The sequence below is a fragment of the Pezoporus wallicus genome, unplaced genomic scaffold (genome assembly GCF_028554395.1).
Source record: "Pezoporus wallicus isolate ANWC-B61680 ecotype Strahan unplaced genomic scaffold, APGP_CSIRO_Pwel_v1 contig_865, whole genome shotgun sequence".
Taxonomy (NCBI): Eukaryota; Metazoa; Chordata; class Aves; order Psittaciformes; family Psittacidae; genus Pezoporus; species Pezoporus wallicus.
In genome coordinates this window covers 2,315,994-2,339,335 of record NW_026636827.1, presented here as the reverse complement: position 1 = coordinate 2,339,335, position 23,342 = coordinate 2,315,994, and the positions used below count along the sequence as shown (strand labels likewise).

General features: G+C 43.5%; 1 protein-coding gene across 1 annotated transcript; it reads right to left on the bottom strand.

Moving 5' to 3' along the window:
• Positions 1-370: 370 nt before the first annotated feature.
• On the bottom strand, positions 371-22,545 carry LCT (lactase). The gene is made up of 17 exons (XM_057401849.1): positions 21,822-22,545; positions 19,846-19,925; positions 18,551-18,634; positions 17,502-17,604; positions 16,840-16,915; positions 13,103-13,790; positions 12,085-12,730; positions 9,379-10,938; positions 8,769-9,037; positions 8,028-8,318; positions 7,308-7,506; positions 6,412-6,614; positions 5,948-6,057; positions 3,632-3,766; positions 2,424-2,647; positions 1,331-1,567; positions 371-601 (listed from the first exon to the last, which is right to left on the bottom strand). The coding sequence occupies exons 1-17, from the start codon at positions 22,483-22,485 to the stop codon at positions 393-395; spliced, it is 5,778 nt and encodes a 1,925-aa protein (XP_057257832.1). The 5' UTR covers positions 22,486-22,545; the 3' UTR covers positions 371-392.
• Positions 22,546-23,342: the final 797 nt, after the last annotated feature.

The window sequence follows — 23,342 nt, the reverse complement described above, 5'->3', positions numbered from 1 at the left end:
CTTTATCTGGTAGAATGAAAAATTTGCATAGGGCTGCAAAACAAGGGCCTGGTAGCTGCTATTGTTGAGGAATAGGCATCATCTTCTCTCCCCTGTACCATGTGCTGTGCATCTCTGTGTTAAGAGACCTAAATACTACAGGTGTTCCATGCAGCTTCACATTCCTAGTTAAAGTAAATCTAATTATCCCACAGTGTTCAAATATGAAGGCACAGTATTAGGGCCACTTATATTTTATTTTTGTACTTTGAAGATGGTGAGCAAACAACAAAATGATGGGGAGCTGTCTCTAGGGCAAATCACAGTTGCTGCAGTACAAGCACTAGGTTTCTTCCCCTCATGCTGTAGACTTTCAATAAAAAATGAAGCACTTTAATAAGTAAGTGGAAGCTTTACAGTTTACTAAGTTCCATGTGTGATCTTTTACAGGATCTTTTAGATAACTTTCCATACCTATATGCAAAAAGAGCCAAGCCCAATGCTCCAACTCCTGAAAGAGCAAAAAGCACATACAGTGCTATTTCTGCTCTCTGTGATGTTAATTCTAATCCCAAGAAGAGCACACTGGCAGCTGGTCCTGGTGTGGCATCTGTTGGTGGCACTGTCCATGGGAAAACAATGAGAAGGTGTTAGTACACAGCCTGGGTGAGCTCCTTCATGCATGTGTGTATGTGCATGGCCACTTCCTGCCTCCACAGAGGACTCAGTGCTGTGGCCATGGCCATAATGGTGTGGATCAGTGACTGACACAGTTCTAGCTCAGAGTAAAGGAATAGCTGGGGCCAAGAGTGCAGTTGTCAATACCCCGGGAGCGGTGAGTGTTCTTCAGCAGCCATGGTATCCCCAAAAGCCCATGCTAACAGTGCTTGCTGTTTGGTGCACACCTCTAGTTCAGAAAAATGTAAATGACAAAAGAATCAGTATTTCCAAAGGCTTAGCCAAAACACTGACATAAAGTATTCAAAATTGTTTGGAAAACATGGTATGGGAATACTGAATGTGTCTGGTTTGGAATACATCTTGGGCAGTTTATTGAAGTGGAATGTGGAATAACTTGTGGAATGGAATAACTTATTTTGCTGCATGTCTCGAGGAGCTATCACACAAAATTTGAGTCGTTTGGTTTTGCATGCGAAAGTGCCATAATTCCATGTGAATGTCTTCAGTCACAACAAAACCAATTATCAGTCAGTGCACCCCTGGAGCCCTTAAAAAGAATACTGCAGAAAATGGTGGTGTTGTAAAGACCTTAGATTATGGACATCTTTTGGGATTGGAATCAGATGCACATACAAACCAGAAAAAGCACAATTTCCGCTGTGTCGCTTACCTTCAGGCTCTAGTTCCAGACAAGGATGTGGGCCAGCTGCTGGGTCTGGAAACCCATTGCAGTTTATGATCTGTGAGTAGTACCTGGCGGAGGCCTTGGGGTGTCGCGGCAAGTCAGCGTCTGTGAAATTCACGTGGTAGAACCCAAACTTCTCATCAAAGCCCACTGCCCACTCGAAGTTGTCCATCAGTGTCCATGCAGTGTAGCCTCGTAAGTCAACACCGTCAAGCACAATGGCTGTTACCAGGACCAGAAAGAAGAGACTGGTTGTGCAACCAAGTGACTGGAGATGTCACCACTCGACAAGCAGTGATATGAAGATGGTTTAGGATGCTACACAGCACCAGGGTGCCAAGCACAGTGGGGTTATTACTGTTTTGGTACCATTGGTTTCGCTGTGTCCCCATTCCCCACTCTTGTGTTGCTTCTTGGCTGATTTGAGATAGGTCAGCTGCCAAGTTATGGCTAACAAGCAACCAGGGTAGTTGCCAGTGCTGGAGACTGCTTTTGCCTCCTCCAAAAATCAAAGCTTGTGTCCAATGAACAAAAGTTTAGAAACAAAGGAGAAAAGCCATCAGCATGCAAGTATTGTTTTAAGTGCTTTTGGGGCCTCACTGCTAAACCATGGGAAATTACCCCATTCTGAATATCTGCCTGGCAGCACCCAGTATGTTAGAAAAGCCCCTCTCCAGTGTTGTATGTATGATCAGTGCTGTAACTGAAAACTGTTTAAAAAGGTTGAAATTTTTAGACACAGCAGTAGTCAAGCTAGAAATCAAAATAGGTATTCCTCAAGTAATAGTAGCACCTTCTCTTGCCAGATGCAGCTGTGCAACAAAGCTGCAGTTACCCTTCTGAACCCAGCATTTGTTCTTCCCTCAGACCACCTTTTCCCTGCAATGTCTTGGCTATCCATGGGCAGTTGCTGCTAAACCCAAAGGCTCTCAGAAGCAGATAGAGAGTAAACCTGTGTGAGGGGTAACAGCAGTGCTGTTTCAGCTCTTCACAACTTGTTTTATACACATCAGTCTTGTGGCAAGACACTGCTGCTCTCTAGAGATTTGGATGATCAGATTTAAATAGTCATTCTCACCTTTCAGTGCTTCGTTAATGTAGCTCCGATAGTAATGTGTTCGCCAAGTGTCATTGAAGTCTGAGGCTCCCCTTTCCGAGATCCCATTTTCAGTCACATAAATGGGAGGATTGTTGTACTCTTCCTTTATCCATCTCAGGAGCTTTCGGAAACCAAAGGGTGTCACCTTTAGCCAGAAGGAACCTGAGTTCAGCCAGCTGCGGTCTGTTACTGAAGCTACACCCCTGCAAGGAGGACATGCTGATCAAGGGACCAGTCCCAAGTGCCTGCCACTGCACCTGGCAGCTCTTTGCTGCAGGGCTGAGAAACAGAGCTCTGTAGAACACTGAACCAAAGGGGAAACTATAGCAAGTTGGTTAGGCTGTGACAGCAGGTGAAGGTGGTGCTGGAGCTCCCAAGCCTCTAGACAACACTTTGATACTTTGCTTCACAACAGTATTCTGCTTAAACCAGCTATGGCTGAGGATGTGATGTTAGCTCCAGATCTTTGTGGTGTGTATAATGCAGTCTTTGAGCCCACAAAATTGCTGTTTACAGCTATGTACAGGAATGTAAAACTGAGCTCAGTGTCCTACATGGACTAAACCACAGGAGTGGGGATGCAGCAGCAAAGGGAAAGTATAATTATTTAATTTATTCTCTATGGAAAGGTTTCAGAAAACAGCCTATGTTGTCCCACCATTACCTCCATTCTCATAGGAAAAACTAAGTGAGCTCCTGTTATTTATCTTTTTAAGCTGGGGAAAGAAATTGTTACCTAAATAAATACCTTGACTCATGTATATTTAACTATGAAGTGACTCAGACGTTTAGGCTTTGAACTTATATTTATCTGCTGAGGTGAGGGAACTAATGACTGTTTAACAGCAAATGGAGCAGTATCAATAACCCAGGATAATCAAACTGCAGATTGGGGGCAGGAAATATGATAAATACGGTTGACAGCTGATCCCAAACCACTGGGAGACTCACAAGTGCAGATTCCTTCCCTTAGTAGATCCTCTAATGTTCTTTGTCCTGTTTTTAGCATTCATATTTATCATCAGGTCTGTAAAACAGGCTGTTGCTGGCCTTTTGTGAAAATAACAGTACCACATGTACTGTTTGTGGATGTTTTTGTTAGCATTGGTTAAAATACCTGTCTCACAGCATTATGTGCTAATAGTTTACTGTTCAGTTGGCCCAGGCTCCAGATGTGCATATCTTACCTGTCAGAGTCATATGACAGAACACCAGCAGGATAGTTCATGTTGTATGTTAATACTGTAGTATAATGATTCAGGCCGAAGTAGTCATATGTGCCTTTAATTCTTTGCTTTTCACTTTCAGTGAATTCTGGAAGCCTGCAATAGAAAACAGAGAAAAGCATAAACCCCTCAAACTGTGTATCTTCTCAGGATTTCCCCTTCCTTTGCTTCTACTCCTTCCCAGCGCTGTTGTGTAGTTAGCTTTTGCTAGACTGACTATGCAGTTCATGCTGCCTGCTCTAATGTTCTTCAGGGGAAGAACAGACTTTCCTCTGACCAGAAAACAGACACCTGATGGCTAGAAGTCCTGCTCAACGTCACACAAGAAGTTTGACCAACATCCTACTTTATAAGACAAGAAACAGTGTTTGCCCAGTAAGGAGTGTGGAAATGGGAGGAAATGGTGATAATCATTTTGATTGTCACATGGTCACCTATGGACTTAGTTTGTCACAAAACCCTATGGAGAACCCAGAGCTGCAGTGTTCACAAGTGACCAGTTTCAAGCCCACTCTTCTGCAAAAGCACAACTGGCTCTGACAGAAGTAAGCATTAAATAGTGCCTGCTAGCAGCCAGTGACATCCAGGGGTTCCTGTCCCTGCTCAGGGGAGCTGTCATGAGCCCATCAAAACACTGTACTCCTGCTTGTGTATACAGAAGATACAGCCAGGCAGCTCTGCTAACATGTGCTTCCCAGCAGCAGGGGAACAGGCATCTGCTGCAAGAGGAGCTCTTCTCTGTGTGTCAGTAGTAGCACTTGGTAGGTTGTGGCGGAGGATAATACAGTGTTGTCTCATAAACTCTGGCTTCTGCATAGGAAACAAAACTTGTGAGCTTTGTCTCAGAGATCCTCACTTTGAACACACCTCATGTAATGCTGGTATACCTGGTACCAGCACCACAAGCGAAAGGCAAGGTACCATAATTCTTCTAGAATATTGAGATACTTGGGCATGTTACCTCATAAATCAACAAACATGACTTTGTTCTGTTATTAATGGCAGCAACCACCAGAGAAGAAATAGCATGTCCAAAAAAGTGCCTAAGAACGCAAGTGGTTTAGGCATATACAAAAGCGTAACTCAAATCTTGAAGAGACCCGCCTTTGCTGCAGAGCACATACCGACTCTTCTACCATCTCCCGCATTTCAAAACAAGTGGTCATTCCCATTTGCACAAATGAGTGATCAGGAATAGCCCAGATCTAGTACACCCCATTAAATTGCTATTAATGTTAAGAGAAAAAAGTACTTTCCTTGTGTGTGCCTTGAAAGGAGAGAAAAGAAAAAACATTCATGATGGAGCACTACTACCACAATAAAGTTAAGAATAATTCATGGGACTGCAAAATAAGAAACATAATTCAGAGGGACCAGTGAGTTCTCAGTGCTCAAATTCAGTACATAATTTTAAGAAAAGTTAAAATGCATTTACCACAGTCATCAGGTAAAGCACTGTGTCTAATACAGAGCATTTCCTGACCTGCCAACTTATTACCCCAGAGACAGGTTATGTTAGTGTCATGGTTTAAGCCCAGCCGGTAACTCAGCTCCACACAGCTGCTCATTCACTCCCCTCTTCTTCCTCCCCCAGCTCCCGGAGGGATGGGGAGGAGAATCGAAAGAATGTAACTCCCACGGGTTGGGATAAGAACAGTCCAGTAACTAAGGTATAACACAAACCACTGCTGCTACCACCAATAATAATAATGATAAGGGAAATAACAAGGGCAGAGAATACAACCGCTCACCACCCGCTGACGGATACCCAGCCCAACCTGAGCAGTAATCTGGGCCTTCCGGGTAACTGCCCTCAGCTTATATACTGGGCATGATGTGCTGTGGTATGGAATACCCCTTTGGTCAGTTTGGGACAGGTGTCCTGTTTCTGCTTCCTTCTGACTTCCCCTCCTCCCTGGCAGAGCATGAGACTCAGAAAGTCCTTGGTCAGAGTAAACATTATTGAGCAGCAACTAAAAACATTGGTGTTATCAGTGCTGTTCCCAGGCTGAAAGTCAAAAACACAGCACTGCACCAGCTACTAAGAAGGAGAAAAATGACTGCTACTGCTGAACCCAGGACAATTAGTAAATTTAGTTTGCAAGGGAGGTAAAGACAAGGATCAGGAAAAATGTACACTAGAGTTCTTCTGTGAGGATACAGTAAGTTAGCTACAGTAATACTGCAATAGAATCATTGAAATTCAGCCCATCTACCAGTAATTCAGGTTTCAGTACAGCAGGTGAAAGAGGAGCAGGTGTGTGCCTGAGCTCTTACCGGGACTGGCTCAGACCTTGAGCCAGGCTGCGTTCCCGAATCCTTGTTTTCATCACTTCATTATAATCACCAGTTTTGAAAATGGGATGAGCAAACCAACCTAAGAAAAACTAAGCCAGGAAACAAGGGAGATTGATAAATTATGTATCAAAACAAGAGGTTTCTCTTTCATGTGCTGCTTTTGAATTTATAATGGACAGGCACATAGAGATACCCAGGGATGCCCATTTAATGGCAGTAAGTTTAATGCGCTTTTGTCACTCCGACCATATTTTGTCTCATTTCTGTTGCAGCTTTACTGGCCACTAGAAGAGGATGATATATTGCAGTGATGCCTTTGGCTCACCCTTTTCTTCCAGTGAGATGCTAACCTGGGTTCTGGGTATCTCCAGCACCCACAGATGGGGTGTCACCATGAACAAACTCAGGAGAGCAGGAAGAGCTGTGACCAGGTGTCTCTGTACCTGCAAGAATCGTCTGGCAGCACTGATGTCTTCCTGGTTGTGTGGGTTCCTTGGTTCCGCCCAGTCAGAGTTGATAGTGATAGAGATTAAACCTCCTTGCTTTGCCCGGTAGGTCTCATTGTAGAGGTGCCAGACTTCTGCATGGGCTTTTATTAAGTTGTGCCCCACAACGTAGGGAGCTCGCCCTGGTCGAATGGAAATGCCTGCAGACAGAGACAGCAAGGCGGTGGAGCAGCAGTTCCCAGCATTCTCATCAGCTGCTTCCCAGGTCAACACAACACCCAGGACAGCCAGAACTGCCCACTAGTAAACAAGTGAATGTGCAGCCTCTGGTGCCCTTAAGCCCAGCCCTGGGATGAAATCAGTGCTTCAGTAGAGACAGCTGAAGATGCAGCTGCAGTTGTGCAGGACCCCGCCATTGCCCCTTCCTCCCCCTGCAGTGGGACATGGGCTGGTTCAGCTCTCTGCCCATGCAAGGCTGCCAGCCCCAGCAACATACTGCTGCTGCCAGTATGGAGAGCAGACAGCTCTGTGTTCAGGCCAGCTCCTGTCCCTCCACATCCTTCTATCCTACAGCCAAGCATGGCTTTCCTCCAGCCCTAACCCATGTCCACAGTCCCTGGGGCTGGTCTGAAAATGGGTCTGCTCCAGGCAGCAAGTGTAATCTGGATGTTGCAGAGGAGCACTGGATTAGGGTGGAAGGAAGATGGGTCTAGGAGGTGTCAGGCAAAGTGAGAGCAGGACCTCTTCACCACACCACAGCAGACCCATGTATCCCTACCACACCGTCTTTCTTGCTCTGCCTTTGCAAGTCCCTAGCATCTACTCTGCTGCAGCATAAAACAGCTGTGCCTACAGTGCTGTGAAGGCTCTGAGGTTATACCCAGTGGTCTTACCTGGGGCAGCTGTTCCAATGCCATAACCAAAATATGCAGTGTTGTAGGGTTCATTGAGGGTTATCCAAAATTTCACTTTATCTCCCAGTCTCTGGAAAAGGAGCTCAGCATATTCCTTAAACCTCTGAACTATGGTATCATTCTCCCACCCACCAACGTTTTGCAGCGCCTGTGGAAGGTCCCAATGGTAGATAGTTACCTGAAGTGAAAGACAGCAAGATAAAGGACTCAATCAGTCACTCTTACTTTCTGAAATAAGCACAGCAATCTAGCTTCGTAAGAACATAAATAAACTGTGCTTTGATCTGCAGCTACCTGCTCCTAACGGTGTTTGAGTTTGCAGTAATCACTCGTGTGCTCAAATAAAATACCTTCTTGCCAGTGTTTCAGTTTCCTGAGGATGTGGGGAAATTACTTGAAGTCTAAGGACTGCCTGATGGTGAAGATGAAGCCTTTACCAAAAACCGCTACAACCTTGTGATCACAAGAATGTGTCAGTGAAGAACTGCTGTGCCTGCACCAAGTCCCTGATGAAATACAATCCCATAGAACACCTGTGCAGTCTGGTACCTCCATTGCACCAGTCTAGAGTACTGCCATGAAGGCACAGGTTTGATAAGGCATTATCTGAGGGACGGATGGAAACACATGCCCATGCTCTGAGCATCAGACTTGGGTTCTGCCATCTTTTAGTTACTTGAAAGTTCCATTTTCAGTTACCTGAGGCATGATGTTAGCTGCCAAAAGAGCATCAATAAGCCTTTCATAGTAGTTCAGTCCCATTTCATTGATGTATCTGGTGGTCCCATCTGGGAGAACGCGGGACCAGGAGATTGAAAAGCGGTAGTGAGACACCTTGAGGCTTTTCAGCATTTCCACATCCTCCTCAACTTTGTGGTAGCTGTCACAAGCTACATCTCCAGTGTGACCATTGCTGATTTTCAAGGGAGTGTGAGAAAACTGATCCCAAATACTTAGTCCTTTCCCATCTTCTCTCCACCCTCCCTCAACCTGTAGTTGAAGATAGGGGAATATTATTAGTAAACTCCAAATATAGGTCTTGGCTCAGCAAAGTATTCAGCCTGCTAGTCTTTGCAGTATTACACAATATTTTGACTTATCAGCTAGACTAAAAATAGCAATGATTTTGCTGTATCAAACTAGTAAGACCTCTTGGGCCCCAAGACAAGACATATTAGCAAAGCACAATGTCACAGACCAGGCAATGTTTCAGTTCACCTGCTGCTCCATGTTGGCTGCCTCTTCTGAATTCCATGCTGCTGTCTCAATTCTTGTGGTATAACTATGCCCTATAAACATCTCCAAGTTCCTCCCTTTTACAGCAGTTGCTACACTAACCCTCAATTACAGTAAAACTTAACGTTAAAAAAGCTGTAGGTGCTCATACAAAATGAATTAACTGTCCACAGACAGGTTAAAAATCCATCTCCATTTCCTAACCTGATATGCTGAAGTTGCTACACTCCACCAAAAGTTCTTTGGAAACTCTCCATATAAAAATTCATCTTCTTTTGGCATTGGGATACCATTATTGCGGATGATTTCTGCATAGTACACAGCAGAGCGCTTTGGGGTTCTTGGCCTGTTGGGATTGTCAAAGTCAACCTGGTGCAATCCGAATCTTGGATCATAACCATTCAGCCATTCAAAGTCATCCATAAGAGACCAAGCATTATATCCTCTCAGATTAACATTATCCAAATTGTAAGCTGAAAGATCAGAAACAAACAGAAAAGCATCAGTGGTATAATCATACATTAAACGAACTCCATAGAATTCACATGCAAGCACATCCATCTTCTAGCTTCATAAAGCTGGGACTCATCAACTAAGATCATTAAGAGACTCTTCATAGTTGGAGGATACAAAATACAAATGGCCATGCAAAGGAGATCAGAAAAAGAAACACTATGTTTATATCATGTTCAGAATATTTGAAGGCTGACATCAATCACTTTTTAAAACTACTTTTCAGAGGAATGAAGTAAGCAGGAATCTAGAGAGGTGATTACATATGCAACACCAACAGAACAATAGCAAACACAGGTACCTTTTAAAGTTTCATCAATGTATGTTTTGTAGTAAAATATCCTGGTATTGTCATCAACATCTGATGTGGTCTTTACCCCCACCCCGTTCTCAATTATATATATTGGGGGATTTTCATATTCTTCTTTGATCCAGTTCAGTAGCCTCCTCAGCCCCCAAGCCACAGCCCGCTGGTCAGAAATAGCAGAGGAAGGCCAGGAGCTGTCAACACTTGTTGAGACTTCCTGGTCATACTCATAAGAGAAGGGCCTCAACTGGGTCACTGCATGGGTTACAATTTTGGAGGTGTAGGTGTTGAAGCAGAACACATCTGCCGTGCCCCTGATGTATTCACGCTCTTCTGCTGTGAAAACTGGTAGGCGAGATGATGGCAGGTTCTGGAGCTCACTCCTGTTCCCAACTTTCCACTTCATGACCTCGGGGTAGTCCCCATTTTTGAAAATTGGGTGTGTAAACCACCCCACCAGGAACTGCAGGTGCCTGTCTGCAGCTTCTATGTCCCTAGGGTCACTTGGTGTCTTCGGCTCAACCCACTCGATGTTGGGACACAAAGTAATGACCCCTCCCTGACTTGCTCTGTATTTGTCATCATATGTGTGGTAAACCCTGGCATGAGCTTTCAGTAAGATGTGGGCAACCCTGTAGGGAGCACTGCCAGGGTCATTGATGTTGGGTGGAAATGTCCCAAGGCCGTAGCCAGCCCATGCAATGACTTGGGGTTCATTAAGCGTAATCCAAAACTTCACCCTGTCCCCAAAGGTCTGGAAACAGAAGTCGGCAAAACTATCAAACAGGTCAATCAGTGTGCTGTTCTCCCAGCCACCAATGTCCTGGAGAGCTTGTGGAAGGTCCCAGTGGTAGAGAGTGACGATTGGCGCGATGTTGTTTGCAACCAGCCCATCAATAAGATGGCTATAGTAGTCAACTCCATGGCTATTTATTGAGTTGTTCCTTCCGCTGGGGAAAATTCGAGACCAGGACAGGGAGAAACGATAGTTCTTTACCCCTAAGGCTCTCAGCAGGTAGATATCTTCTTCCACCTTGTTGTAGCTATCACAAGCTATGTCTCCAGTGTCATTATTCTTGATACTCCCTGGGATATGGGTGAAATTGTCCCAAATGCTGGGTCCTTTGCCATCAGCATCCCAACCTCCCTCTATCTGGTAGGCAGAAGAAGACACACCCCAAGAAAAGTCCTCTGGGAATGTCCCATAAAAGTATGTGTCCCTTTCAAAGTCTGCTTGAGATGAAAACTTCTGCCAGACAACTTTTGCCTTGGAGGGAACTTCTGATGCTGGTAAATTTGGCAACTTGGATGGCACAGGTAGGTCAAACACTGCTGGTGTAGTAAATCTGTCCAAGACTTCGGGTGGGAAACCGTTTTTTTCAATAATCCTGGAATAGAAATAAGCAGATGCCTTGGGAGTCCTTGGTCTGTTGCTATCTTCAAAATTCACATGATGCAGCCCAAATTTTAGGCTGTACCCCACTGGGCCTTCAAAGCCATCGATGAGGGATCGAGCCATATATGACCGAACATCAACTCCATCTAGTTTTACCGCTGTCACAGGAACAGTTAAAGACACTGTTATTCATCTTCTGAACACAGCACAGCACAACATAAGCACCACAATTGAGGGTAACTGTTAAACCAAACATCTACAAATGGTCTTTTAGGCAAAAATCCCCACCAAACTTGCACCACTGGTATCCCTTTCCCCCTGTGTTTTCAAGCACATTCCATTAATTCAGGTATATGGTACACTTTTACATTTAACACTATAGTTAAACAGTATGTGTATTTAGTGCCTATCTTCCCTGAGCACAGGAGAGCTTCTTTTAGCAGAACAGCCTATCTAATAGCAGCAGAGGCAAGTCGAGCCTCACACTGCCTACAAAAAAAGCACTGAATCGCTCTCAATCCAGAACAGTTCACTTCCCATATGCAATCTGTCTTCTTTACTTTTTCTGATGCATAACAATGCTAAATTGTGTTTTCTGTAGCTCTTTTAACACTTCTATCAGCATGTTGAGAACTAGATCAAGAAGATCAAATGCTGTATCCTGATCACCAACCTATTTGATACAGCATATTTAATGAATTCTTCCCATCGGTATTGGTTTGTGTATGTCAAGAGAGTATCAGTCAGTCACATCTCTATTTGAAATGTCAAATCTCTATACCTGTCCAGAACTTGAGTCAACAATACTATTTTTACATCAATTGATGCACAGTTTGCAATGACACAAGCATACCTTGAACCTTGCTCAAAATGACTGAGATGATATAAATATCTCCCTAAAAAAAAATCTAACCTGAAATGGTACAGGATGCTGCCAGTTAGATCTACTTAATCAGTAAAGACAGTCCTGACCTATAGGATCTCTACAGGTGAGATCCTGCCTGCTGGCAAATCATCTTCAGGGAAGCTGAAGTATAAATGCTGTTCTCACAGCGGGACTGATTTTAGGGTCCAGGCTACATTAACCCAAATATATGAAAAACCTACTCCCATACCTAACAGAATAGAGTTCCATACCTGGACACCAGATAGGCTGAAGTATATAAGGTCACACTACATACAAAATAGGCAGCTGACCTCATATCACTGGGCAAATAGTGATATTTTAAAGTTAACCACCATGGAAGGGATAGAATAACTAGCTGCCATTTAAAAAGATGTATGTATATTAGATTTCTCCATACCTTTTAGAGCCTCATTGATGTACCGGTGGAAATAATCCACTCGCAGAGTGTCATTAATAAGATCCCCTGAGTCTTTTGTTGGCATACCATTTCCTGCTATGTAAATTGGGATCTTTGACCCTGTATATTCCTGGGACACAAACTTCAGCAGCCTTCTTAATCCCCAAGGGACCACATGGATCCAAGAAGAGGCGGTCTGTGGCCAAGAAGGATCTACATGCAAGGAGAAGTTCCCAATGTTCTTGTAGTCTGGTGTGCAGGTCCCATTAGTCACAGCACTGACCAGGTGGGAAGTGTAATGGGAAAGACCAAAAAAATCTGCAGTCCCTTTCACCCAGGACTTCTCCTCCTCTGTAAACAAAGGTAGCTGTGCAACTGCTGTGGAGCACTGCTGGTTTACTTCCCGGATCTGAGACTTCAGGATATCTGGGTAATCACCATTAACAAATACAGGGTGAGCAAACCAGCCTAGCATGAACTGCAGGTACCTCTCAGATGCCCTCACATCCTCAGAGCTGGTTGGAGTCTTTGGTTCAGCCCAATCTGAATTCAGCACCAGCCCCACCTTTCCCAGCTGCTGAGAACGGTATTTGTCATTGTACAAGTGCCAGACCTTGGCATGAGCCTTGAGAATTGTGTGAGCCACCTGGGGAAAGAACACAGAGGAATATGTGTCACACTGCTTTGCACAAGAACTCTTAAGCATTCAGATTATTGCCACATAATATTATCTCCATTCAAAAGAAAAAACCTTGACAAAACAACCATAGCCAGAGAGTGCAGTGGATCTGGAATAAACAGAAGAACCTGACTATCCATCAACACCGGCTTTCCCAATAGAAAAAATGATGCCATCTAGCATCCATCTAGCATAACTAGTCAAATTTTTGCAAGCATCATAAATCCAGCAAGCAAATAGTTGTCTCAAAGGCCACATCAGGCTTAAAGCACAGAACCATTAGAGGAAAACAACACAATAATGGCAGCTGCGGTATCCCAGTTATTCCTGTGTTCCTACCTTGAAAGATGCTACTCCTGGGTCAGTGATTCCTGGAGGATGCTCTCCGGTGCCATAGCCAGCATAGCTGATAACCCAAGGCTCATGGAAAGTAATCCAGAACTTGACCCGATCCCCAAAAGTGGAAAAGCAGAAGTCTGCATAGTTTACAAAAGTATCTATGATACTGTCATTCTGCCAGCCACCAAGAACCTGAAGGGCTTGTGGGAGGTCCCAGTGGAAGAGAGTCACCATGGGCTCAATGTTAGAGTCCAGCAACCTGTTAATTAATTCGCTGTAATAATCAACACCCTTGGAGTTGATGGTCTCATTGGTACCATCAGGAAAAATTCTAGGCCAGGATACAGAAAACTTGTACATTTGGGGATGGAGACCCCTAAGTAGATAAACATCATAGCTGGTTTTATAGTAGCTGTCACATGCCACGTCTGCTGTTTGGTTCATGTAGATGTGACCTGTGTGCCCAAACTGATCCCAGATGCTCTCTCCTTTCCCATCCTCTGCCCAAGCTCCTTCAATGTTAAAGGCACCTGTGGATGTGCCCCAGAGGAAACCACTTGGGAAAACATCTTGCAGAAAAGAATCCCTCTCCAATTCAGACTGCTTAGCAAACATTTCCCAAACTGTTTGATAGGAGGAGCGAGGGGCAAGAACAGCATCTGGGTTCTCCTGTAGAGCATTTGTTTTGCTGCAAACAAAATGGAAAGAAGTTAAAACCTCCAGGGTGGATACTAGTGCCACAGAACTTGAAAACACAGAGGATAAAAGAATTGTTTGCTTCCCATTCAGCTCATATTACGAACATTTACATTTACATTCAGCTCATTTACAAACAAGAGGAATTAGAGATGTGTGCACGTCTATGGGGGTTTGATATAATAGGCATCGCAGAAACATGGTGGGATGGCTCCTATGACTGGAGTGTTGGAATGGAAAGTTACAGACTTTTTAGAAAGGACAGGCCCAGCAGGTGAGGAAGGGGAGTTGCTATTTGTGTTAGGGATAGGCTGGAGAGCATGGAACTCTGTCTGGCGACAGGTGATCAGTTAACAGAGAGTTTGTGGGTCAGGGTTAAAGGGAATATAGCTATGGGAGACATTACTGTGGGGATCTGTTACAGACTGCCTGATCAAGAGGAATCTGTGGATGAAGCACCCCATAGACAGATAGGAACAGCCTCACGCTCACAGCCCCTTGTTCTCGTGGGGGACTTCAACCACCCTGACATCTGTTGGAGGGACGGTACGGCCCGGCACAAGCAATCCAGGAGGTTCCTCGATTGTGTGGAAGACAACTTCCTTCTGCAAGTAATAGAGGAGCCGACAAGGAGAGGTGCCATGCTTGACCTTGTGCTCACCAACAGGGAAGGGCTCATTGGAAATGTGACGCTCCAGGGCAGCCTGGGTTGCAGCGATCACGAGATGGTCGAATTTGAGATCCTCAGGGCAGTGAGAAGAGCGTGCAGCAAGCTCACTGCCCTGGACTTCAAGAGCGCAGACTTTAGCCTCTTCAGGAGCCTACTTAGTAAGGTTCCATGGGATACAGCCCTAGAGGGCAGGGGGGCCCAAGACTGCTGGCTGATATTCAAGGATCACCTGCTGCAAGCTCAGGAGTGTTGCATCCCAACCAGAAGGAAGTGCAGGGCCAGGAGACCTCCTTGGATGGATAAGGAGCTCCTGAGGAAAATTCAAATGAAAAAAGAGGCTTATAAAAAGTGGAAGCAAGGACAGGCAACCTGGGAAAAGTACAGGGATGTTGTCTGGGAAGCTAGGGACCAGGTTAGGAAAGCTAAGGCCCAGTAAGAATTAAACTTGGCTAGGGATGTTAAGGATAACAGGAAGGGATTCTACAGGTACATAGCAAATAAAAAACAGACTAGGGACAACGTAAGCCACCTCAGGAAGCTCTCGGGAGAACTGGCTACACAGGATTTGGAGAAGGCTGAGGTTCTGAATGACTTCTTTGCCTCAGTCTTCACTGGCAAAGGCTCTGACCCCACCACCCAGGTCTTGGAAGGCAGATGCAGGGACTGTGAGAATGAAGACCTTGTGCCCACTGTAGGAGAGGAACTGGTTCGAGACCATCTTAAAAATCTGAATGTGCACAAGTCCATGGGTCCGGATGAGATCCATCTGCAGGTCCTGAAGGAGCTGGCAAATGAAGTTGCTAAGCCGCTGGCCATCATATTTGAGAAATCATGGCAGTCAGGTGAAGTTCCCGATGACTGGAAAAAGGGAAATATAACCCCCATGTTCAAGAAGGGGAAAATGGATGACCCAGGGAATTACAGAGCAGTCAGTCTCACCTCTGTGCCTGGCAAAATCTTGGAGCAGATTCTCCTGGAAGGCATGCTAAGGCACATGAAAAACAACAAGGTGCTTGGTGACAGCCGGCATGGCTTCACTAAGGGGAAATCCTGCCTGACCAATTTGGTGGCCTTCTATGATGGGGCTACAGAACTGATGGACAGGGTAGAGCTGTTGATGTCATCTACCTGGACTTGTGTAAAGCATCCGACACTGTCCCACACGACATCCTTGTCTCTAAATTGGAGCGACATCAATTTGATGGATGGACCACTCGGTGGATAAAGAACTGGCTGGATGGCTGCACACAAAGACTTGTGGTCAATGGCTCAATGTCCAGCTGGAGACCAGTAACGAGTGGTGTCCCTCAGGGATCAGTGTTGGGACCGGTCTTTTCAACATCTTTGTTGCTGACATGGACAGTGGGATTGAGTGCGCCCTCAGCAAGTCTGCTGATGACAGCAAGCTGTGTGGTTTGGTTGATACCCTGGAGGGAAGGAATGCCATCCAGAGGGACCTTGACACTCCTCTGAGGTGGGCTGATGCCAACCTCATGAAGTTTAACCATGCCAAGTGCAAGGTCCTACACACCTGGGTCAGAGCAATCCCAGGCGCAGCTACAGGTTGGGCAGAGAAGAGATTCAGAGCAGCCCTGTGGAGAAGGACTTGGGGGTGTTGGTCCGTGAGAAAATCAACATGAACCAGCCTCAGTGTGTGCTTGCAGCCCAGAAAGCCAACCGTATCCTGGACTGCATCAAAAGGAGCGTGACCAGCAGGTCGAGGGAGGTGATCCTGTCCCTCCACTCTGCTCTCCTGAGACCTCACTTGGAGCACTGTGTACAGTTCTGGTGTCCTCAACATAAAAAGGACATGGAACTGTTGGAAGAAGTCCAGAAGAGGGCCACAAGGATGATCAGGAGACTGGAGCACCTCCCATATGAAGATGGGCTGAGAAAGTTGGGGCTGTTCAGCCTGGAGAAGAGAAGGCTGCGTGGAGACCTCATAGCAGCCTTCCAGTATCTGAAGGGGGCCTATAGGGATGCTGGGGAGGGACTCTTCATTAGGGACTGTAGTGATAGGACAAGGGGTAACGGGTTAAAACTTAAACAGGAGAAACTTAGATTGGATACAAGGAGGAAGTTCTTTACTGTGAGGGTGGTGAGGCACTGGAATGGGTTGCCCAAGGAAGCTGTGAATGCTCCATCCCTGGTGGTGTCCAAGGCCAGGTTGGACAGAGCCTTGGGTGAGATGGTTTAGTGTGAGGTGTCCCTGCCCATGGCAGGGAGGTTGGAACTTGATCTTAATGTCCTTTCCAACACTAACTATTCTATGATTCTATAAATCTATGACTTTACCACTAAAACTGTGTTGTGCCTGCCTGCACACACATTTCTAGAGAAGACCATCTGATTTAAGGGACAAAAGTTGTACCTTAAAACATGAGATGAGAAGTTCAAGAATTCAGTAACATCATACCCAATCGTACGTGTCTTTTCTTTATTAATAGCTGAAAAAAAAAAGGTAAATGACAGATTTAGTCACAATATAGATGCCATGAACTGCATGACACTACTTGCACATACAGTTACACCTTTAGAAACAACATCGTTTTTCATAACTAGTACTTTTCTCAGAACAAACACATTGAGTTTCTATTGGATATTTACAATTTCATGTTAAAAAAAGATCAAGTCCCACTGCTAACCCAGCACTAAAAAGTCCACCACTAAACCCTGTCCCTAAACCATGATCTACATGTCATCTAAATACCTCCAGGGATGGTGACTCCACCACTTCCCTGGGCAGCCTATTCCAACAGCTTGACAACCCTTTCAGGGAAGAATTTTTTCCTAATATCCAATATAAACTTCTGAGGCTGATGAAAATGATTTAGAGCTTTGGGGGAGAAAAATTCCAGCTTCTGGCTCTATACCCACCATCCACCCTTAATTTTCCAAGAAGGCAATGAAAGAAACCAGAGTGATTTCATGTAATAGCAGTGTTTGGGGCTGAGCAATTTTTAGTTTCCTCTATAATTTGCCATGCAGAGCTTAGTTAAAAACCTCTCCTCCTCCTCAAAATACATCACTCACCTGTGACAATGGCAGCTACTGGTATGAAAGGATCCTCTTCCATGGAAACACAATCAAGGAGCTTCAGACTAAAAACCAAGATGTCTGTGTCCTTCCAGACATTCTGCAAAACCAGAAGTCAGAGACATGTCTGAAAACAAGCATCAGCCAGCTAGTAAAATCATGCTCTTGGTATTTGTTACTTTCAACACAGAATAGGAAATGCTTAGCAGACTGACAATTGGTCATAAAGGTCTTTGAAGTTAAATTAATAAATCAAGAGAGTAAGCATTAACTACCACCTACTATTTTTCTCTGGTTCAAAAATGCCCAATGCAAATCAAAGCATAAACCCCAAAAACCCACAGGGTTTGACCTGTCATTAAAAGGCACAAGGACCAATGTCCTTTTCTGGAAGCTTACTTTGTAAGAATCTGTTGCCATAAGCGGCCCACTCCAGGTTTTTGAGTAACCGCAGCATGCTGGGACCCTAAAGAGAAGGAGTCACATGGGTAGCTCCTCATTCTGCTGCACAGCTGCTGGATGACTCTGGTCTTAATGATGCAGCTCATCTATTAAACTACCACAGATTTAATATTAGGTACTAGCCTATAACTGACATTGTTGCTGTGATCTAATCCTTTCACAAACTCATCTTCATGAACATTTCTAGCACTGCCTTTACTGAGTTGGAGTTGTGAAGTTTGGTGGCACTACTGCAGAAGGCTGGCATACAATAGTGTCGAAGTGCATAGGTATTAGCAGCTTCTAAAACACCATGTGAGAGAGATTTTTCAGACCTGGACAAAACAATGATGCCATTCTAGTTGTTAACGCATCAGTAATGAGTACTGACCAAGACGATCCTTTTCAGCACTGTTGAACACCCATTTTTAAGTCAGAATAACAACAGAGAAGCAAGCGAACACTATGAAGCTGTTCCCTAGTTTAGCTGTTGTCTGACCTCTTGCAGCAAATTGGAAGTGTTTAGACATGCATCAAGAAACATGAAATCCCCCTTATATTTATGGTCATCTGCTGCTATAATTTAACACAATTCATACTGTTACCTGGAATTTGTTCAATTTCTTGTAGAAATCTGTTTTGTTTCCACAACCATACTGGAGGCTGAGAGACAGAAAGTCTACTGAATCCTGGAAACAAGAAAAGGAAAAGAATCATCCTAAAATAAAATGTATTTTTTGAAGGTATTAAAGCATATAAAATTGTGAAATGTCCGATAAAGCTATGTTGCTGAAGAACACATACAGCTATAGGGGAGCTCTGGACAATATGACGAGTACAAACTGGATACTGTACAGGAAGATGCATTATCTTTCTGAACAAAGTAAAATTTAAACAGCTAAGTGAAATTTTGAGGGCATTTTATGAATTTAATGTTAATATTTTAGGGTTTTTTTTAATTAGTAAGAGTGTCTATGATTAATCAGACAGAGAAACCTTTGCAAGTATGTGATTTAGATAGGCCTTATCAATAATCCTCTGGGGAAAGTCCACTGCAGAAATATTTAACCATTCCAAACTACAAGGATTATCCCACTAACAGTCATCAAGTTCAAGGGAATAGATTGTGCCATCTGATGAAGCTGGAAAATAAAAACCTGATAAACTTTCAGCTTATTTTTCAGTCCAAGGTTTTCTTCTCATTTAGTCAGCCCACCTAATACACCTTTCCCTCTCCCTACAAACCACACCTTGCTGGCATCCTTGCAACGGCATGCCTACAACATTGTTTACCATATTACTAAATTTTGAAGGATTGTGAATAAAAGCAAAAATCCTGTACTGTCATTTGTTCACTTTATCCTACATCAACATCCTCCAGGTGAAGACAACTACAAACAATGAGTTTGGTCTTTATAGAAAGGATGTCATGATCTTTGTAGAGATTATGGTCTCCTCATGCTATACCCATCAGCTAGATCACTTTTAGCACAGCTCAGTCTGTGTTTTAACATAATAAGGCAGATTTTTAAAATAGTTATTTCAAATAAAGTATTTATTCCTTTGGTGGTGCTTTAAGTAGACTTGCAAAGAAAATTACAATGGCTACACTTTTTGCAAACACCTTGTCATTTAAGCATGGATACTGCTAAAGTTGCCAATGATGAGAGCAAATATGTCTCCATATATTTTAATCAGTGCTTACTAGCCAAGAAAGGATGCTGAAGTCATTTTTAAAATCAGTGAACTAATCAAATAAGTAAAATTGAACAAATTGGTCAGTTGGTCAACTTGCTAAAATTTTAATTTGCCACAGGTCACTTGATCCCATACATACAAAAACAGGTCAAATCAAATCAAATTCATACAATTCTGGAAATAATTTCTATTGAGGTATTACCTGAAGAGAAACTGAAAGCAATTCTGATGAAGCGCTATCCAAGGCATGACCTATTCCTAAGGCAATGGACAGCTTTCCATCTTGAAAAAGAAAGAGGCAGTCCCTTAGTAGGATGATAAGGGAAAATAAAAAACTTCATTCAGTTATTTTAAAAACAGTTGGAAATTTTTAAAGATGTGGAACATCAGACAGTGCCATAGGTGGTTGATTTCAGATACCCACTACGATTTTAAAGGAGATTTGAAGATGGTAGGAATTCAAAGGCAGAGTTCAAGGAGTCTTTATCACTAAATCTTATCATGACTGCTCATCTGAGCACTGTTGGCTGCAGGAAGGTGGATCTGAATACAGCTCTCCAGTGGGTGCTCTTCCACTCCATGCATAATTATAAGGAATATCTTTTATTTTCATGCCTTTGAGGTGGCTCTACAGTGGTTACTTTTTATATCCATTGTGCTGGATGCTGGGAACCTGGGGGGACATGTTGTGGGAGCAAAGCTGGACAACTTCTTAGGGCTATCACCAGGTAGTGTGAGCTGTACGGCGAAGTATTCCTGACAAATGTAAGAACTAAAAATAAATTATTTATTTTTATTGTAAATAATGACTCTGCCAGCTCTACTGGTTATCTGCCTGGGACAGAAGAACTCCAGCCCTGAAGGAGGCACTCCTCAGACGACAGCAGGTTGGAATATCCCAGGCATCCACAGGAGAGGTGAAATTCTCTTGCTCTGTGTAACGCAGGCACAGTTAAGATTTAATTGCTTTAAAACCCCAGTGTCTGCAATGAGGAAAGTCAAACAAAGGACATTGCAGATTTCCTCACACTACTGCTGTCTCACAGGAGACTTACTGTGCCTTGTTTCTTCATGGTCTGAGGTACATTTAGGAATTTTTTAGTCTTTCCTCTGTGGGTCAGGAAGAAATACACAAAAATACTTTCTTATCTACAAAACAGATTATTATGACTTTGTCATCATACATGCACACACACAAAAAAATAGAGTAAGGCTGGATTTGAGTAATTTTAAAATAATTTGCAACTGATTGGTGGAGGTAATTGTCATTTTAAGCAACAAAGTAAATACTGTGTTTCATGTTGCTTTAAGTTTTTCAATCAACTTTTTAAAGTTAAATAACTTCCCTTTGATTAAATGAGAAACATAATTTTAAACCATGATCAGTTTTGTTTAAGTGGATTTTATCAATAAATTTGCAAAGATTTCCATGCTTTGGGAGAAAGGCTGATAGTTAAATTTGACCTGACTCTTCAGCTAGATCTTGACCTCCAAAGCTGTATTCCTTTGGAGCGCATCATAAGTTAATGAAAAAGCCTGCATCCATCACACATAACAGATTATAGCACAGCTGCTGACTGATGGCATGATCTTCCCCTCTTAGCTAAAATGGCAGCAATTGCAATCCCAGTTTTCAATGACATTGAAATAAGGTTTTAAAAATGAGACGACTGGGCAGGGATCAAAGACTCTTCATAAGTCTCCATCCCACATTTATTATTCAACACATTTGTTGTTACATGAACAGTTAATCAGGTGCATCTGCTGGTCTTTAAATTAAGAGCACATGGACAACTGTGAAAAACTGAGAAAAAGCATAGAGAAGTATTATAATGTGTCGGTTTGAAGTACTGGTTTCTGCTGCTCAAATTAACTGGAGGCTATTTAAAGCTTCCCTGATGCTTAAAAGATTAACTATAAATATGCACACATACACATGTATATTGTCCCCAGCTACTTTGGCAAAAATTTCCAGTAAAATGCAATTACCAGTGAATTATAAACCAATTATCAACATAAGGGATTTGAAGGACTGTTATTCAAGGATTTCTGTGTAATTCTGAAACCATTGATAGCATATTCACACAAAGATTGGATGTAGCAGTTGCCATTTTATCCCATCACAAAATGTTTGTGAAAAGGTTGCATAGAAACAATCCCTCTCCACATTCTCCTTACCTGCTGGCGCATATTTCTCATGGTAGATGGTGTAAGCTCTTTGATGAGCTGTAGCTAGGGCCCAGGCTCGGTACTGGGGGTCAGCATAAGGCAGGCTTTTAAGGACATCTGGCAGGTCGCTGAAGGTGAGCCACACATCAACCAGGTCCCCAAAAACACGGAAGCTGAACTCAGCATATTCCACAAAAAGGTCAGCAAAAGCATTGGCTTTGCAACCCATGGCCTGCGCAGCCACAGCACCAGGGACATGCTGGTGATGCAGAACTACCACTCCCTTGAGCTCTGTGGCAACCAGGGTCTCAAGCAGCTTCTGGTAGCACTGCACTTGAGCTTCATCCGGCTTCCTGGCATCCCCCTTGGGAAGAATGTGTGCCCATGGAAGGAAGACTTTGTAGTGTGTCACCCCGATCTCACGAAGGCGGGAGAAGTACTTTGGCAGCTCGGAAGCCACAAGATCTTGCTGGCAAAGGTAACCATGGGCTTCAGCCACAGCAGAGCCCTGACCTTTCTTGGACAGGACTTGGTCTTGCAAATACAATCTATTTACAAACTCACTGGGTAGAGGTCCTGCAATGGTGATAAAACCCTGAGCAAATTTCCCATCTGTCCCAAGGCTGAGAGAGACTAATAGAAAGAAGTAGACTATTTTACACATCTGCTCCATTTCTGCATCTGCTTCAGAAACTTAGCCCACACTACTTATATTACAGTACAAGTAATATTTAACTGAAATTATCTATTTCACTGATAAATGTTCCCAGAATTAGCTGACACTAGATATGGTAACAAATGGTAACAGATCAGGACCTTTAGTCAACAGATGCACAAATGGATGAATACAAAAAACACTGCCAATGAGTTGAAATAAGATCATGTGGAAACATTTTCTGAAATGTTCAGTTTCTCCTTTAAACTTGACATCAACTCGCATGTGCTGATACTGCCTCCATTTTGGGGGAAGATAAAATAAATAGAGAATGCTTTTCATCACAGCTCAAAGAGCGCAGGATCGCAAGATGCAGGTTGTGCTCTAATTCTTGGGTGCATAAAGGAAATCTGAGATGTGGTAGCTCTCCCACTTGGAAAAGTGGGTACTACGTGAATTCAGGCAGCAGCCACAATGTGCGTCCCAATGACATCAAGGAACTCGAATATCATTTTATTGCTTTCCAAAGTACTCCTTCCTTCAGCCTTGAAAACCTATGCACTCTCAGCAGGGTGGAGATATACCTGAGGTAGATCACTTACCTGAACTGCTGCCGGGAAGAGGTAACTCGACTTTTCCACGTTCGAATACAGCAAAACTGAAGAGCTGAGAACATGTTGCCAAAATACAGAACATGTTTAGATCAACTAAACACAAAATTCTACATAACTATATTGAAAAATCAGTTCCATCTCCAAGTTTAATAACTGGCTTTTTATCTACAACTTACCTGGAATCATCTAGGCAACTTATTTGCTCTGTCAAGCAGTATTATCTTTAAGTTATAGTAGAAAACATCTCTAAACATTTCCTGT